Below are 18833 nucleotides of genomic sequence, written 5' to 3' on the forward strand. Positions count from 1 at the left end.
AGAGGAACTAACGGAGGTGTTATCGGACTATGTTAAACCAGGTGTTGGGTTCAAATGGCTCTCAGCACTATGGGACTTAACATCTATGGTCATCAGTCCCCTAGAACTTAGAACTACTTAAACCTAACTAACCTAAGGACATCACACACATTCATGCCCGAGGCAGGATCGAACCTGCGACCGTAGCAGTCTCGTGGTTCCGGACTGCGCGCCTAGAACCACTAGACCACCGCGGCCGGCACACACAAATATTGTCACACGCTTGTGCAGCGGGCGCTGATGAGCATTACGACATCCCTTTGTAAATATGTGAGACATTCGCCTCGTATCTTTTGTCATCATTTGTTCTTTGTAACCCTTCTTGCTCGCTTGCTTAACATGCAAGTGGCAATGATTTAGCTTTTAAGAAGCTGAATAATAATAGATAAATCTATACCTTTGTCTATGCTTCATTTTAAGAGTATGGTTGCTAACTCTTGTTACTAACGACAACAATATTTCTATGTTTCAATGTGACTGAAGTTGGAAATTTATGACATGCTCATTTACGCGCTATTAAGTGCAAATTTGCACAAACCAGAAGCGTCGAACCTTTGGAATCTAAATTTATATCACCTAGTCTGACCTATAATATTCCACGTAATACAAAATTATTTGTTGCATCATGTTTAATACACACACGGTCCATAGTCACCAGACTTATCTGCCAGCCAACGATCTTTTGGAATCTGATTAGCAGCACATCTGGTAATGAAACGACAAAATAGATATTTCGCAGTAGAAATTATCAAGTATCTACATAACTTAATTTCACTTTGATTTATGTATCTGATTTCTACAGTGGTCACTATGACTCTTCCCAACTTCCAAATATTTAAGAATTTGGAGAATTATACAACACCTAACTTTTTCGGATTCTGCTCTTTCCTCTTTTTATTCAGATGAAGTTGATGATAAGAATGTGCTGATGCTGATGTCAGAGAAATTGCTGCTCTTACCGACAGTGATCTTCTACTCATATTTGGTCTGTTTCTTGAAATAATCCCCTGTAGCAGCACCACCGCTTAGGATAGGGAAAGTTTGATTTGTGCGATATTCTGAGCAAAAGTTACAGCCAGGTGTGGGCCCGATTGCAGTGAGTTACGCATACCAGGAGTTGCGAAGCAAATAGACGCCACAGGGGCGTAGAATGCCGGAGAAGGCACACACAGCAGTTTGCATGGCGCATGGCGCAGACAGAAGGGGCCCACTGGCCAGGCTAGCGAGTTATGTGTATGTAACATGAAATGGCGCACTTGGCAAAACAGAGGCACACAGCTGAGTATAAATAGGTGCTGTTTTCTAATGAGATTCATTCAAGTGTGGCAGCTACCCTGGACGGCGGGGTGTGTCACACCACTGGGAAACATGCAGCAACAGATGGGGCACCAGCATTCCAGTTCACGGCGGGTCTATGGTTTGATCCCCTAAGGCCAACACGGGGTCCGTAGTCAGCCAGCCAGCAAGCAGCAGGCCACTCCACGGCTCACTACCGTGGGCAGGCACCCTAGCTTCCAACACACGTCGGAGGCATCCCGACGCGAGGGCCGCAGTTTCAGGCGCCGGATTGCGAGCACTCGTTGTTGCTGTGATCCAAGCCACACTGGTGAAAGAACACGGCGCGGACTATCTTGCAGCTGTCAGCGGGTGGCTCGGCGGCAACGAGGGAGGGGACAGCTGTGTCAGCAGTGACGCAGACCGTTGAGCCAACTCCCGGCATCCTGACAACGATGCAACTTCGCTGGTGTACAAGGCTGGCTCGACACAGCATTGCATTACACAGGCTGCTGGGTTGCTTCCTCAGCATTGCGGTGCCCTTTGACACAGACCAAGAGGAACGAGGGCACTGTAGCTAAAAAACAATAAATCATTTGGAAAGTTCTCGCTGAGTTTTAATACAGCACCTTCTGGCACCCATCCACTATGTTTGGTGTCTTCCCACTACATTTGGTCATCCTGATACATTCGATGGCAGAAGTCGCCATTACACCCCCAAGGGAGATGCTTTCGATCTGATTGAGCTGACTCTGCTGTCTATTCTTTGTGGTTAGTGGGTCTGTCTTGCCCACCACCACTTGTGTTCATGGCTTGTGTTCATGGAATCATACCACACACACACACACACACACACACACACACACACACATATATATATATATATATATATATATATATATATATATATATATATATATATATATATATATATTATGAAGACAGCTTTTTGTGACCTGCTATATTCGGACTCTGTTGTACCACACAATGGTGCAAACTGTTGCTTGCATGCTATGATTATATACCGTGTTACACGCTATCCACTGCGTTAATCCTTTTCTTAGCTTGTCCACCTAACTGATACCCCATGTGGTAGACTGTTGTTTTATTTACTGTGTGGCTGTAAGTGTGATTGAATCGCCCAAACTAGTCACTGATCGTTAGTTTTGTCCATTCCCAGTCACACCCTGCATACCTCAGTAAACCAATTATGAGATCAATTATTTTACTACAAATTTGACATTTGTTTGCGTAATGAATGTATTAAATTCGTTCCAGATATTGCCACCAGATCCCCGGCTCTGAGAGAATAAATGTGAATTACAAAATAAATGGAAACCCTGATGGTCATGCAAATGATTTCAGATCACCCAAGCCATTGCTAGTCCTAGGCAAATCATACCCCCCCGGCAGCCCTCCCCCACCCCCCACCACCCCAGACGCTGAGGCGTCCTTACACTTTGAATGTGGAGACTGATACTGGCCAAAGTTCTGACTGAAAATAGGAATGCTATGTGTAGGAAAGCATAAAGCCGTTTATGACGTGTTCCCTGATTACTCTCCTCCATTGCATTATTTGTTGTGCTATTAATTGTGGTCCCACCACATACTGTGCTGACAGATGTGGTACTGTTAAATGTTATGATGTCAACTTCAGTAATTTGATTACTGGGAGCGATCAGTGTAATGTTAAGCCGGTCTATTAATCAGAGAACGTTAAGTGTTCACCCTCACATATGAGCTTACAACCTCCCAAAGGCTGTTTCCTACAAAAGCGAAGTAAAATCGTTGTATCACCCGCACACTACGACTATTTTGTGGCTCTCTGCATAGGATCTTTGTCGGGTACTGCGGCTTTTGTGAAGCAGGCAGATATAGATGATGTAATAATGATGTAATGCTGTTTTCTGCAGGATCACCGTTTCACAACATGAATTCATTTGCCGCCACTCTGCCTGAAGGCGTTATGTAAACTTCATCCCCTCCATGATTCCCTATCACACCCCCCCTCCCTCGCTGCGCAGACCCGCCTAGCAACGTGATGATCTCTACTATAAAAGCAGGTTGACACAAATCTGGTTGTGATTTTCACAGGAGCAAATAATAGAATAAGATCTTATTCTGTTATTTGCTCCTGTGAACCTGAACGCGCTATGCAGGCCTTGGAGTCACTCATGTCCATCTAGAAAGTATTTACTGAGGTTAACGAAGGCGATGTTGGGCTTATGTACTCGACGATGCTCCTTAGCTACACTGTCTAAAGGATAGTCCTAAGAAATACCAAAGTAGGATCAGCCTGAAGATGCCTAAATAAGGTGAAACGCGTAGTTGATAATTAAAAAAACTAAAATTGCAACCAAGACTGTTTTTCAGCTAATAATACTGAACACTGGTTTGTTGATTCATGCCACAGATGGACTGGAAGAATTTCAACATCTGAAAGTTATTGAAATGCATCCAAATGGTCGCTTCGTTTCATACGATTTTCAGGGAAACTGCTGCTGATATGCAACATGTTACGTTTCATTTCAGGATCTAATGAGTAGGCGATTATGTATTACACGTTTAGTTGTTATACAGTGCTAACGTACTAGAATGACAAATATTATAACAGATTTTGATGACCATGTTGTTTGAGAATCGTCTTTCTGAGAAAAAATTGTACCTGTGGTCTTCAGAAAACTGCGGCAGCTGTTCTCGCCATCCGAACGCTTCGCCAATACTAGCTGTGGAGTAACGACGCAACGTCGTCAAGACTTTTACTAACATTTATCTCATGTACAAGGTTGTTCAAAATCGGTGACAATATTTATCCTTCGCTGATATTTGAACACATTGGACAATATAGCGTAGCCAAAGGAAACTGACTGTTTTCTGCAGCATCACCGTTTCACAACATGAATTCATTTTCCGCCGCTCTGCCTCAACGCGTTACGTAAACTTCACCCCTCCATGATCCCCTATCGCTCCCCCCCCCCCCCCCACCCTCGCTGCGCACATCCGCTAGCATCGTGATTACCTCCACTATAAAAGCAGCAGCTCGTTTATCGGGGCATCAGAATAATACTGGCCTGCTCTAGCGCAAGAGACCTCCTGCAAAACGCGAAAAATCTGAAACTCAAATTTGCTGCCGACATTTCTTACTTACATCTAAAGGTTAGTAGTATATGATGAAACACTTCTTAATTATATATTTACTACAACAAAATAGAACGTTTTCTTAGTGCGCTTTGTCTCTTCCTGCACTGATGTGTGAATAGCACGATCGGAAAAACTCCCCTATATGACTCGCGAAGGAATATTTTATCCTTGACAGTTTCGGCGAAAACGCGATAGGGGAAATAATTTTTGTGTCACTAACAATGCGATCATGGCCAGACGCTTTGTGAGAGATTGTGTGGTGGGTAATCGCTTAATAAGCATCTATATTATATCCTACGTGTCGTTTTAGATTCGTTTTACCTTATAAATAATCTGTAACTTATATTAGACACATGACCACCGAATTTGGAAGGTTTTAAGCATATTTAACTAAGATAACAGCCGGCCGGTGTGGCAGAGCGGTTCTAGGCGCTTCAGTCTGGAACCGCGCGACTGCAACGGTCGCAGGTTTTGATGACCATGTTGTTTGAGAATCGTCTTTCTGAGAAAAAATTGTACCTGTGGTCTTCAGAAAACTGCGGCAGCTGTTCTTGCCCTCTGAACGCTTCGCCACCACTAGCTGTGGAGTAACGACGCAACGTCGTCAAGACTTTTACTAACATTTATCTCATGTACAACGGTCGCAGGTTCGAATCCTGCCTCGGGCATGGATTTGTGTGATGTCCTTAGGTTAGTTAGGTTTAAGTAGTTCTAAGTTCTAGTGGCTGATAACCTCAGATGTTAAGTCCCATAGTGCTCAGAGCCATTTGAACCAATTGAACTAAGATAACATATTCCAATGTATGAGAAATAGCTCGTCTAAAATAAAGCGTTTTAGATGCTTTATCAGTCAATGATTTACTCAGAGAGATGCAGGATTTAATTATTGAGCACTGTTCAGATGATACAGCAGCATCTTTTCTGTCAAATTTATACTCTAAAATAGGTCTATAATCGAAACACTACCTGTATAAAGGAAATACTGTAAGTGTTTACTTTTGCAGGAAACATTAGTAAAATGAAGTACTCTGTAATCATTATAATGTTTCACAACGTGGCGACTGTGAAGTTAGATGGAGAGGCATTTGACAACAGTACTTAACTGCTTGCTCGATTGCACATGACATCCAAATTTAAGTGAGGGTATAATGTTTGGCATGGTCATTAGCGAGGGCAGTATCCAGATTTCAATCGTTATTCCAGACAGTGCTGGTAGTTCTCAAGGGCGCACCATGAATGATTTTAGCGATCTGAAAATACATTCATATGTCCGCATAAATGAGACTGTGATATACTTATTACGAGATAATTTGTCAAAGTTAAATTTGGTTACGTCACCCTGGGAAAGATGATTCCAAAGGTGAATAGCAGTAATGGCCAGTAACTTTGGTCAGGGAGCTTTCCACCATCTAAAATTTGAAAATATATTTCGTTTTAAAATCCAGTTTTATACATTTAAAATAACACAGGGCGTTTCAAAGAAAGTCATGTATTCCAACATCAGGTGGTAGGTTACTGCAGTGACATGCCCGGAAGCCAATTCCCGTTGAGAGATAGGTCGTCTTGTGACTAATATTAAGTAATGTTCGGTGGTGCAGGCTCTCTTACTGTTGCAGTTGATTTCACATGTTTGAATAGTTGTGATTTTCAGGACATTGTTAGAGGCGCTGATGTGAGCCAAAACAGTGCAGCAATCTGCTGCATCAGTCAATTGATGTTACACTGCAGATGCGTTACGTTAGCTGAACGACTTTGTTCTGTGCAGTTCGCACATACCGTACTGTAAACAGTTCAGTGGAGCACATTTGTTTTGTAAATAAAAACGTCTTTTCTTGGTGTACCGTAATTTATTTCTCCCAGACGCGTTGCGCCTTTTTTTACTCTAAGACATCTTTATGGGATCGAGAGCGATACAGTTTTGTATTGATGTTGTTATTTTTACATTATCAAACAGTTCCCGTCGCGTTTTTATGTAAATAAGTAATTACTTAAGTTTGTTGGCATTGCGTTTCCTTCCATGTAGTCTGGAGATGGCACTGTGTAGGTGCGTGTCTGTGTGTGTGGGTGAGTGCTGGTTGGCTGGCGTGGGGGAGGGCGGGGGGGAGGATGGGGGGAGGGGGGAAAGGCTGGGTGATTTGAGTTGTAGAGTGTTGAATATGAATATAATAGCTGTTAGAGAGTGTGGTTGAAAGCTTTGGTGGTCAGCTTATTTGAGTTTTGGTTTAAATGTTGTTTGGAGGGGTTTATGGACAAGTGAGTGAAAAGGTGTTGGGCAGTATTATTATTACTATTATGATAACAATCCTTTTTTGGAGTGTTATTCTATTGTTTTATCTGCTTGTGTATACAATGAATTATTTTTCATCTGTGCTTGATCGTTCAGCAAAGAACTGAAGAAGCCTTAGAGTAGAAAAAAGGTGAAATAAATTGAGTGCAGTAACAAAAGGCAGTTCTTTTTACAAAATAAATAATTCTGGGGTTGCTGCGGAGGATGGCTACGCCAACAAACTTGTTAGTTCAGTGGAGGACTTTTATTTCTCGAAGTAAATGGAATAAGGGGTAATCTGATATAGGTTAGCTGATGTCCCTAATCGCGAGGTCCGTGAACTGTATGCCGGATGACTTCTAGAACGCGCCAGGCTATTGGCAGAAATGTACAGCAGGTTATTCCAGAGACTTGCACACAGTGGGTCATTCGCACCATGGACAATGGGCCATGCTAAGCCCCCCAGATTACGGACGCCAGTGACGAAGGAGCAGGTATTTCCGTATGTAGGAGGTAATCCTCGAGCAAGTGTGCGAAGAACGGTAGCTGCTGTACTGACAGCCACACCACTGCATGGTCTGGTCTGCACGAGCATGTGCTTTATCCCTGTCGTATGCACTGCGTCCAATACCTCCGGCCACCTGATCACAGTTTTGGCAGTGCCTTCTACAGCCGATTGCTGAAGATCCACAGTTTAAAGCCTGCATTTTATTTACAGATAAGGACAGTTTCACAAGATATGTTATAGTAATTAGGCAGATACAAAGCCTAGAGCAATCGTAGAGATGAGGTATCACGTTCGATTCAGTATCAATGTACGGGCAGGAATTGTCGGTGACAGGCTGATAGGACCATACAATTTACCAAATGCACTGAGGTGACAAAGACAAGGGACAGCGATTTGCACATATAGCCGGCCGGAGTGGCCGAGTGGTTCTAGGAGCTGCAGTCTGGAACTGCGCGACCGCTACGGTCGCAGGTTCGAATCCTGCCTCGGGCATGGATGCGTGTGGTGTCCTTAAGTTAGTTAGGTTTAACTAGTTCTAAGTTCTACGGGACTGATGACCTCAGAAGTTAAGTCCCATAGTGCTCAGAGCCATTTGAACCATTTGAACAGGACTAAGACTAACTCAGCGCAAGAAAGCTGGTATTGACGAATACACAGTTCAAGAATCACAAGAGGACGAGGTATACTTAGAAAAGACAGGGAGATACGGGAGGATTTCAGTTAGAATACATCTTGGTCACCTAGAGATTCTGAAGTCAGATACTGGATTGTAAGGTGTACCCAGGAGCAGATATAGACTCAGTGATGAAGAGTAGGCTGAAGTTTAAGAAAGTAGGCAGGAAAAATCAGTGCCCAAAGAAGCGGGATATGAAACTAGTGAGGAGTGAGGATATACGCTTGAATTTCTCTAGGTACTGCAATAGGGAATAGCTCAGTAGGCAGTTCAGTTGAAGAGGAATGGATATCTCTATACAGCACAATCACAGGAGCGTAAAAGAAGGTACAAAGAAGGTAACTGAGAAGAAACCATTGGTAAAACAAGGAACACTGCAGCTGATCGATGAAAGAAGGAAGTACAAAAACGAGCAGAGAAATTCAGAAATACAGAATACAGGTCACTTAGGAATGATATAAATAGGAGGTGTGGGAAAGCTAAGGCAAAATGGCTGCAGGAAAAATGTGAAAAGATCCAAAAAGAAATTATTGTCGAAAGCACTGACTCAGCATATCGAAAAATCGAAAGAATCTTCGGTGGAATGAAACGCATTGGTGGTTTCATTAAGAGTGCAATGGAAATTTCACTGTTAGATGCGGAGGAGAGGGAACATAGGTGGAGAGAGTACGCAGAGGGCCTCTAAGAGAGGTGTGACACGTCTGACGTTGCTGTTGATAATGGAGGCAATATTGAAGATAATGAAGGCACTTTTATAGGATTTGTCGGCCTGGAAAAAGCGTTCGATAATTTAAAATGGTGAAAGACGTTCGAAGTTCTGAGAAATATCAGGGTTAACTGTAGGGAAAGGCGGTTAATATATTATATGTACAAAAACCAAATGATAACAGTAAGAGTGGGAGAGGAAGAACGAAGTGCTGGAATTGAACCTATACATCGAAGAAGCAATGACGGAAATAAAGTGTTGAAGAGTGGGACTGAAATTTAGGTGTAGCATTTCAGTGATAAGATTCGGTGAAGACATTGCTATACTCTGTGCAAGTTACGAAGAATTGCAGGTCCTGCTAAATGGAATGAAGAGTTTAATGAGTACAGCATATGCACTGAGAGTAAATCGACGATAGATGGAAGTAATGAAAAGTATCAGAAAAGAGAACAGCGTGAAACCTAACATCAGGATTGGTGATGGCGAAGTAAATGAATTTAAGTAATTCTGCTACCCAAGAAGCAAAACAACTATTGATGGTCGGAGCAAAGAGGACATAAAAAAGAGGCTATCACCGGCAAATAGGGTATTCTTGGCCAAGATAAGTCTAATAGTATCAAACATAGATCTTGATTTGAGGAAGAAGGTTCTGATAATGTACGTTTTGGGCACAGCTTGGTACAGCAGGGAAACATGGACTGTGAGAAAACTAGAAAAGAAGAGAATCGAAGTATCTGTGATGCTGTATTAGAGAAGAATGTTGAAAATTATGAGGACTGATAATGGAAAATACTGACAAGAAAAGGAGACAGGCTGGTAGAACATCCCTTAAAACATTACGGAATAATTTCCATGGTACTAGAGGGAGCTGTAGAGGGTAAAAACTGTAGAAGAAGACAGAGACTGGATACATCAAGTAAATAATTGAGGATGTCGGTTGCAAGTACTACTTTGAGATGAGAGTCTGGTACAGGAGAGGAATTCTTGGCGGCCGCATCAAACAAGTCAGGAGATTGATGTCTCAAGAGAAAAAAATATCTATAATTTACGAAGTTTCAGGTAGTAGTTAAAGTCGAAGGCTTTTCCATCCGTCGACCCCGTGGACATAACATGAGGCACTCGGCGTCCGCGATGGCATGTTCCTATTGTCTGTGAGTGGCCGATGTTGGTTACTGCCTGTCGTACCTAACACCATGTCAAGTACCGACGGGATGCTGCACTCAGTTGCGCCGGTACCTCTTACCACTCCTAACGCTTGTGACGCTTTCAGTGGCAGATGTCGGAGTTCCTCGATAATTATTTCCTCATGTTGCTTGCGGACCATGATGTCTTTTCTTGATTTTCCTTCAACTTTAACAGTTCTTGCACTTCTGCTCTGTCGCAACTCAGTGCAAGGGATGCCTGTCGGGTCCATTCTCCGCAATCTTTTCCTCTTCGCTGACTTTGCGTTCTATCTCATTTATTTTCTGTTTGATTGCTGGAGTTCCTTCATCTGTTTCGCTACTTTCGTAATTGTTGCTCTTTGAGTCTCTAATGCATCTGAAACTTTTCTTATTAAATTCTGTCCCTTTCGTCTGGAAATCCTCGTTGGATTTTTGGGGTTCTTTTATGTCTTTAGTATTCTGATCAACGTGTTTCTGTGTCACCTCAGTAAACGTATGTAACGCCGCCTCTATCCGCCTAGCAAATTCCTCTTATGACATTTGGTGCGTCCTGTTGTGTTGGCAGAAGTGCCAACACCGTGTTATTAGTGGGGGCCGAAATGCACGCGGTTTTGCTCACGCAGGCTGGCGTGAGGAGGGAGGACTATACTGACGTGAGATCTGGAACATGACAAGGAATTAGAATTCAGAAAGCGGACGGAATTAGTTTGATACTTAACTTTAATCCATTAATGATAAACGTCGCTCTTGACGGTACTTGACTCACAATATTATCTCTTCAGAATACATTCGTAGTAACTGAATATGGCGCCTTGCTAGGTCGTAGCAAATGACGTAGCTGAAGGCTATGCTAAACTGTCGTCTCTGCAAATGAGGGCGTATGCAGTCAGTGAACCATCGCCAGCAAAGTCGGCTGTACAACTGGGGCGAGTGCTAGGGAGTCTCTCTAGACTAGACCTGCCGTGTGGCGGCGCTCGGTCTGCAATCACTGATAGTGGCGGCACGCGGGTCCGACGTATACTAACGGACCGCGGCCGATTTAAAGGCTACCACCTAGCAAGTGTGGAGTCTGGCGGTGACACCACACTTGCTATCTCTTTTCTCGTCTCGTTCTTTCTGTAACGTCGTAGTCGGCTGCGATTATCCGTAGTATGCTCACTGTGTTCTCGGCTCCGCATGTTACTCCTCCCACTGGAGAAATCATCACCGTTGGTTGGGGAAAAATGTGTTTCCATGCCCTGTGTGTTTTCTACAATACCGCCTATCTCGTCACTCTCATCATTCATTGTCGCTGCCTGATCCCGCTTGTATGCAACAGGGTACCTTTCACATTACTACTGTATTCCCCTTGAAACTGCTCCCCATTTATAGTCCTACCTGCAGTTTCGCCTGCTTCTTCATGAACCAAAGCTCTGACTGTTCCCATATTTCATGAGTATCTCGTCTGGCTTCTAGTACTCATTCGCTAAAAGATCCGATGCACCTGCCTGCTCGCATACAGTGCAGTGCGCAGGAATACTCAATCGATTTATTACTGACATTGAAGAAGAAATACGAGAGAAGATGTGGACGGCACCCACAAGACGCCAGGAAAAAATTTACACAATAATGAAAAGCGATGCACTATTAACTAATGTAAAATGTACGCCCAAAAATTTAAACATATTCATTAACAATTGCTTGCTCTTGTTCGTAATTCACCTGAGTATTCCATTCATATATTTATTTATTTGTGATTGAGACAAAATTGTATCTGATTGTGAATCGAGGAAAGCAAGGTCCAATCCCGTACCCTGACAGAAAGAAATGGCAGGGACGTCGATTTATGCCAAAAGCCGGGGGAGCTGTGAACACGATCACTTCATCCTGAATCTATTACCCCACGTCATATAAAATGATACGTTACTCACATGAAGGTAATAAGCTGTTTGAAAAAAATTTATTGCCGCACATATCAGCGTCATTCGACAAGTTCCAGGACTTGTCAGGGACCTCTTCCATTGATTGTGGCATTTCAGTACAATAATTTACCTTAATGATTTCTGAATGAGGTAAAATAATATTTATTCAAACCATATGCAAAAATCACTCAGGACTTAAAAAATGTGGAGTTTATAAAACAATTTGAGAATGAATTTACATAATTAGAGCAGAACAATGATGAGAAAATGAGTAGTCGTTAGGGTCACCCTCAGCGTCATACTCGAAAATGACGACTAAGTTGGTACCCAGACACATAAAGGACACATTTTACGTTTTCAACAGTGGTTGCAGCCGGCCGGAGTGGCCAAGCGGTTCTAGGCACTACAGTCTGGAACCGCGCGACCGCTGCGGTTGCAGGTTCGAATCCTGCCTCGGGCATGGATGTGTGTGATGTCCTTAGATTAGTTAGGTTTAAGTAGTTCTAAGTTCTAGGGGACTGATGACCTCAGCAGTTGAGTCCCATAGTGCTCAGACCCATTTTAGCCAACAGTGGTTGCAAATCTATGTAATTACACAAAATAGGCACGAATTCGAACAGAAACACACAACAAAACAATAAATATAGGACGCATCACAAAGTAGCGTGAATAGGAGGCTGAGTTCCAAAGACTCAGTTCGCTTACGAAATAAAACATGAATGCTTACGCAAATAATCCCTTTTGAAGCAAGAATCAGGTCGCACAAAAACTTGCATACCCATGCATGAAGCGCGTAGTTCAAACCAGAGAAACAAAAAGATAGAAACCAGAAGCAAACTTCTCTAGCCCTTCCCCCTTTCCGAAGGTGGGGGTGTGCACTGCAAATGCGATCTTACCCCAACCGCGATGCGCCGAACTGCGGCTGGCACTAATTCTTCCTGAGCTGAGCTGATGTGACTGCGAATGCCGGATCTCATCATAGTTTTGATTACAGGCTGACGATGCGCGTATGTTCAAAGTAAGACTTCAAAGACTTGGCGGGGGGCTGAAGTCAAGAAAAACACGTACAAACGCAGAGTCCATAGTACCATCACCAAGTAGAAGTTCGAATCAGAATACCCATACAAATCCCAATAACGACTCCGACTGCCTGTCTCTGCTTTTGGTAGGTTTCCTTCAAACCTCGGAGAGGCATCTCGCACAATCTGTTCAAGCCTGTAGCAGGAAAGGCCTAAATGCTCTTCCATTATTGATCTGGAAGTCCGTTTCTTGGCCCCCACCATAATGTCAAAATGTGACCGCGAATGAGATACGCGTATATGGAAACGCGAGACTAGTTTCGGCCTGTTCCCACGTACTGACCTGTTCATCGGTAATTCTCGGAACCCTGCTGGGTGTTTGCACAGCGTTGATGATGAAGATGTTTGCTTTGTGGGGCGCTCTACTGCGCGGTCATCAGCGCCCGTACAAGGTCCCAATTATTAAACAGTTCATTTTGTTTTCACAGTCCAATCTAGTCGCTCTCACAAATTATGATGGTGATGATGACATGATGAGGACGACACAAACACCCAGCCGCCGGGCAGAGAAAATCCTCAATCTGGCCGGCAATCGAACCCGGGACCCCGTGAACCAGAGAAGGACCCGCGAGCCTCTAGACCACGAGCTGCGGACTTTGCACAGCGTTCCCATGGGATGAGAAATATGCCGACACAGCAGTGGCTACTGCCGACAGCAGGATAGCTGCATGTGGTCACCTGAGAGCTCCACCCAAAGGTTACTAACAAGCAGAGTTCTCACGCGTTCCATCAATGGTTTCCTGTTCTGCTATAGCGGACACCACTCTTCCATTCTGCAGCTCATTGTCTGAGAACAAACACTGACTGTCCGCGCGGTCTGCTAGCGTACGAGCTGTAGGAGCTATCTTCTGAGTGACTGCCAGCTCTTCCAAACCCTGTGAAATTTCCTCCTGTTTTCACCCGATGGAAAAGGAGTTCACCTGGCCAAGACCAGATGCAGTGGGAAACAGAGCTACTACTCAAATGAAATGTTGGATTAGGTACAGAGAGGTGGTTAACCTACTACTGTTACAAGCTACCACTAACCACTCATACGAGTATAATCAGCGTGCTATATCAGTCAAAAGCTGACAACTAAAAACTGAATTTGGAAGTAAATGAAGCAAGAGAGTCTCGTACGCAAATAGGGCAAAATGTGAGGAGAAAGACCTAAAACAAGCCACCGACTCATTTTTTTATTTATGTGCTCATCTGCCTCATCTGCTTCTCAGAAAATATTTCCTTCATTTCTTTAGTGTGGAATCCGAGGATTTTTGCAACAGATTGATTGGCAATACTGTTCCCTAACTTTATATCGTTACATCGTCTTCATTTCTGTTTAATATCTACGGCTGACATCATTTACACTTTGATCTATGCACTTTAGTCGTTGCCATTTTCTAGATATTTTTCCATTGCTCATATACTCCTCATCCTTTCACTATTGTAAGAAATATATGATTTGTGATCTTACTGCTCCCTTTGGCTGTCAGGATGTGCCCTAACACCACGTCTCAAACGAATTATGTCTTTTCCTCTACTCAATTCCCAGAGTCGAGGTCTGACAGCCATGTACTGCCACACTCCAAACTTATACTTCAACAAATCATCCCCCGTTTTATCATAGCTTTGTCCATTCCACTTAACGAACAGGTGCAGTTACTGTGCCACATGGTTTTCATAAACATTTCTTGCAAGCACTACTAGGTACACTTGATTGTTGCAAAAATTTTGTATTGATTTATCGCATGACGGTCATAATACATATAATTTTCTTATCAAATTCCGAATAAGTTAAGATTCACTGAAGAAGGGGAAGGTGCATTGCGGCATAGGTACATGAACGTGTTTGATGTCTATTTGGTTATGGGTAGAGATTTTGCAGGGAAACTATGGTAACTTTCTGTTTAATGTCATTAATGGCATCTCACAAAGCGTCTCATATGCTATGCATCACAAGTCTTTCCCAACAGTTTTACGCAGATGGTCATTAGTCTTGTGACAACGGCGTTGCCGCAGTAGGTACACCGGTTCCCGTCATATCACCGAGGTTAAGCTCTGTCAGGCATGGCCGGAACTTGGATGGATGACCATCCGGGCCGCCTTGCGATGTTGCCATTTTTCGGGGTGCACTCAGCCTCGTGATGCCAACTGAGGAGCTACTCGACCGAACAGTAGCGGCTACGGTCTGAGAAAACCGTCATAACGACTGGGAGAGCGGTGTGCTGACCACACGCCCCTCCTATCCGCATCCTCAGCTGAGGATGACACGGCGGTCGAATGGTCCCGATGGGCCACTTGTGGCCTGAAGAAGGGGTGCTTCATTAGTCTTGTACCAACTTTGAGCTGAATGAAACCTTATTACACTCCATAAAGAGTTGTCTGGCATGGTAAGGTCCGGGCTTGATAAGTGGCCACTTCAGTGGGTTGCAGATGTTGACAAATCACACCCAATCCAGTGATTCTGAAATTTTTCGTAAAGGGACTCAGGCACCTGAAGGCAAACGTATGCTGCTACTCTGTACTACTGTAATCAAGAATGATATACGATGCCCTTCTTTTGGAGCTGAGGTATTAGCCATGTCTGCAACATGTGCAAAGACAAATTTCCCATCACAAATCTTTCGAAAAATTATGGTCCAAAAAGGTATCGTGACGGCATTTTGGCCCAATTATGACATGGGGAGTGTTCCCTTCTAACCTTTTCGTGTAATGATAATTTCCCTTAGATCAGAAAACTACTTTCCTCATTTGTGATCTACAATATATCGCACATTTATAATCAGAGAATAACAGTCATAAGTGAGGGGCCCCAATTAGCAACAGCGCCACCAAGGTCTTCATATTACTGCTTGAGAAAGTTATCAAATCGTTCACAGACGCTATTTCATATCATTTCGTGTACATAAATCACACATTGTTGAACACAGTATTTGAAATTCAGCTCTTCTTTTGTCACATGAATCACATTGTGATAGCTCAACTATTGAACTTTTTTCTAGATTGAAGTGTGATATTTCATCAATATGAAGAACAGTGTTAAAATACTAATTATAGCCATTTCGTTTCTCACGAAAGATACCTTTCTGGCTCTGCACACAACCCTGGCTAGTTAAAACTGAGACACACACGCCGCGCCGGCCGCGGTGGTCTAGCGGTTCTAGGCGCTCAGTCCGGAACCGCGCGACTGCTACGATCGCAGGTTCGAATCCTGCCTCGGACATGGATGTGTGTGATGTCCTTAGGTTAGTTAGGTTTAAGTCGTTCTAAGTTCTAGGGGACTGATGACCACAGATGTTAAGTCCCATAGTGCTCAGAGCAATTTGAACCATTTTTTGAACACACACGCTGCTAAATGCTTCTCAACAGTGTACCTGTGTCTTCTCATATCAGCCAGCAGCTATGGCATGTCAACGGAATCACTGCAATACTCAATCGAAACAATGTAAAACAGATACCTTCCACCACCTTCAAAGTAGGCATATGAATAAAACAGCTGTACAGCTGTATATTTTCCAATAGTATATATATATATATATATATATATATATATATATATATATATATGTGTGTGTGTGTGTGTGTGTGTGTGTGTGTGTGTGTGTGTGTGTGTGCCTCATTATGATTATATGATTATCTACGTAGGCTGTGATACAATGTTGTATTCTGTCTACAGAACTGGTTCAGAGACGAGCTAACATCATGGAGTCATCAACTGATACCCGAGTTCCTCCACCTTCATGGATAAATCACGATTTCATACAATCTGCCTTGAAGAATGCAGAACGAAAGAAAATTACCATCGATTCCATGAATGTCCAGTACGCAAATGCTGAAGGGCTGGGCTATTCAAGCTTGATGTTCAGACTAACTGTCTTTCAGAGATATGAAGACAATGAAGAGACACAGAAGAAAACCCTAATAGTGAAAACACTTCTTGAATCTGGTGGATTTAAGGACATAGTAGAAAAATTAGATATATTCAAGACCGAGGTAGAGATGTTGCATGATATGATGCCACAGATCCATGAGAAATTGTCAGCGCTGGAGAAAGAGGAGTTCCGGCCGCTGGCAGCCAAGTGCTACCAATGGGGTCGGCAGCCCGTGACTTCTCGTGTTGGAGGATCTGTCAGCGGCTGGCTTCAAACTGACTCAGGCTGGCCAACCACTAAACCTCAAACACTGTGCGGTCATGCTGCGGGCATACGCCCGGCTGCATGCTGCTTCAGTCTATGTGCCCAGCAAACAGCCCCATTACAAGGACAAATATAGTTTAAACCTGTTCACGGTTGAAACTTCTTTGCAGCATCTGGCATCTCTAGCCACAAAGTACATAAATGGGTTAGCAAATCAGCTTGAAAAATGTCCTGGCTACGAACAATATTCAGAAAGATACAGGACATTTGCCAACCGCTTTATCGATGTTAAATATGAAAGGATGGAGAAGATGAAGAAGCAAACAAAACTTCCAGTTCTGACTCACGGTGACTGCTGGAAGAACAACATGATGTTTAAGTACATGAATGAAGAAGTTTCAGAAGTACGGTTGGTTGACTTTCAGGTGAGAATGAACTTTTCTTGTTCAATAATATAACTCTTCATTTAATATTTTTGTTCAGTAATATAACTGCTCATCTAACAAACAATATTTTGTAATTTATTCGTAAAAGTGTCTGGGAAGAACACAACATAAAACACTTGGTTTGAAGTTTTGGCGAACATTGTTGTAGTATAGTAACTTACTCGATATGCAATTGCCTACATGCATAGAGTTAATCCAGTGAGTTCAGTATTTTCTAGATTGTTGGATATAAGGTCCGCCAGTTACGAAAAACACCGTTTTTTCAAAGTTCCCAAACATTTTTCAACACCTATGTGTCATCGTCAGTGGGTTTCTGTTTTATTTAATCTGTAATGTGAACATTTTTACTAAGTGATTACAAAATTACGGAAATATTTAATTCAAACAACTATTTGTTTCTGTTAGTTAACACCTTTACATTAGGTTTGCATGGTTTTGCAGGACCACTTGCGTATTATTTCGTACTGGTAGCTTGTCAACTGCAACCGAACGATGTTGATGAGAGATTTTGTTAGGAGTTAACCTATCATTTTATGCTTTAAGACGTAATTTAGTTTGTCGTGATATTTCGCGCAAATATTCGTTTTATTACGTTTTTGTATGGAAAGCCCTTTTTCCTCAGCATTCTGGTGAGGTGCTCTGAAGCACACGTAAATGTAACTCATATTTCCAGAAAATTTGGTCGCAAAAAGAACTTTACACTTCACCAAAACAGACTGTAATTGAAGTTATTGTGTATCCCAGCTCAGTCAGCGTTCATTTGTTCAGCGGTGAGTCTGGTGCCAAATTTCAATTTTGTTTGCATTTTTCATAAATAATCTTTCTGTCTACTCGTTTCAGGATACATCATCTTCTTATATGAGATGAAATGTTATCATAATTAATGAAATTGCATTCCGTATTCAAAACGGCAGCTTCAAACAATACCGCTAATTACAGTTCCGCTGCGATCATACTCTCCGCAATTGCTAAATCAGAAGTAAGCAAGCTCATAGTACACGTAATGTTCCACATTATATCCACAGAGTTTATGTATCACGAGGCAGAGATAATCTCTCTCTCTCTCTCTCTCTCTCTCTCTCTCTCTTGCAGTCCTAATGAGTCTTTGATCCATATAGACTACTTGCGCAATTACGCACAAACATTTGCGTCAAAAGAGAAAAAGTAACAGAAAATGTGTGATACTAAAATGCCATTCTTGGAAGCAACAAATTTAAATGTCAATTAAATTTGGTTGCTACCATTTTAAAAGTTGTCGAATATTTTTAATTCAATGAGAATGAATAAATATTAACAGTGGTCATTTGAAAATAGACTAAAATTTGGTACCTTAACCGTTTGTACAGAATTTCTCTATATTAAGTTTAGGGTAGCATGGGTTTACAGAAAACTACCTCATTTGGTACAAGGTTGCTGACTTTCACATGTGGAGAGGCTAATATCTCACTCTACCACACTACCATGGAAGATCACACAAAATTCATGTCTGCCTATTAGGGAGCTGCATTGCAGAGTAAAACC

At 42.6% G+C, this 18833-nt stretch overlaps 1 protein-coding gene across 1 annotated transcript in view; it reads left to right on the top strand.

Moving 5' to 3' along the window:
* LOC126456125 (uncharacterized) overlaps positions 1-18833 on the top strand; it is a 70908-nt gene that overhangs the window by 19916 nt on the left and 32159 nt on the right. The window contains exons 2-3 of the mRNA XM_050091879.1: positions 16613-16858; positions 17037-17291. Coding sequence (XP_049947836.1) covers positions 16613-16858; positions 17037-17291 — 501 coding nt within the window. The remainder of the gene's footprint in view (positions 1-16612; positions 16859-17036; positions 17292-18833) is intronic.

Source organism: Schistocerca serialis, chromosome 2 (genome assembly GCF_023864345.2).
Source record: "Schistocerca serialis cubense isolate TAMUIC-IGC-003099 chromosome 2, iqSchSeri2.2, whole genome shotgun sequence".
Taxonomy (NCBI): Eukaryota; Metazoa; Arthropoda; class Insecta; order Orthoptera; family Acrididae; genus Schistocerca; species Schistocerca serialis.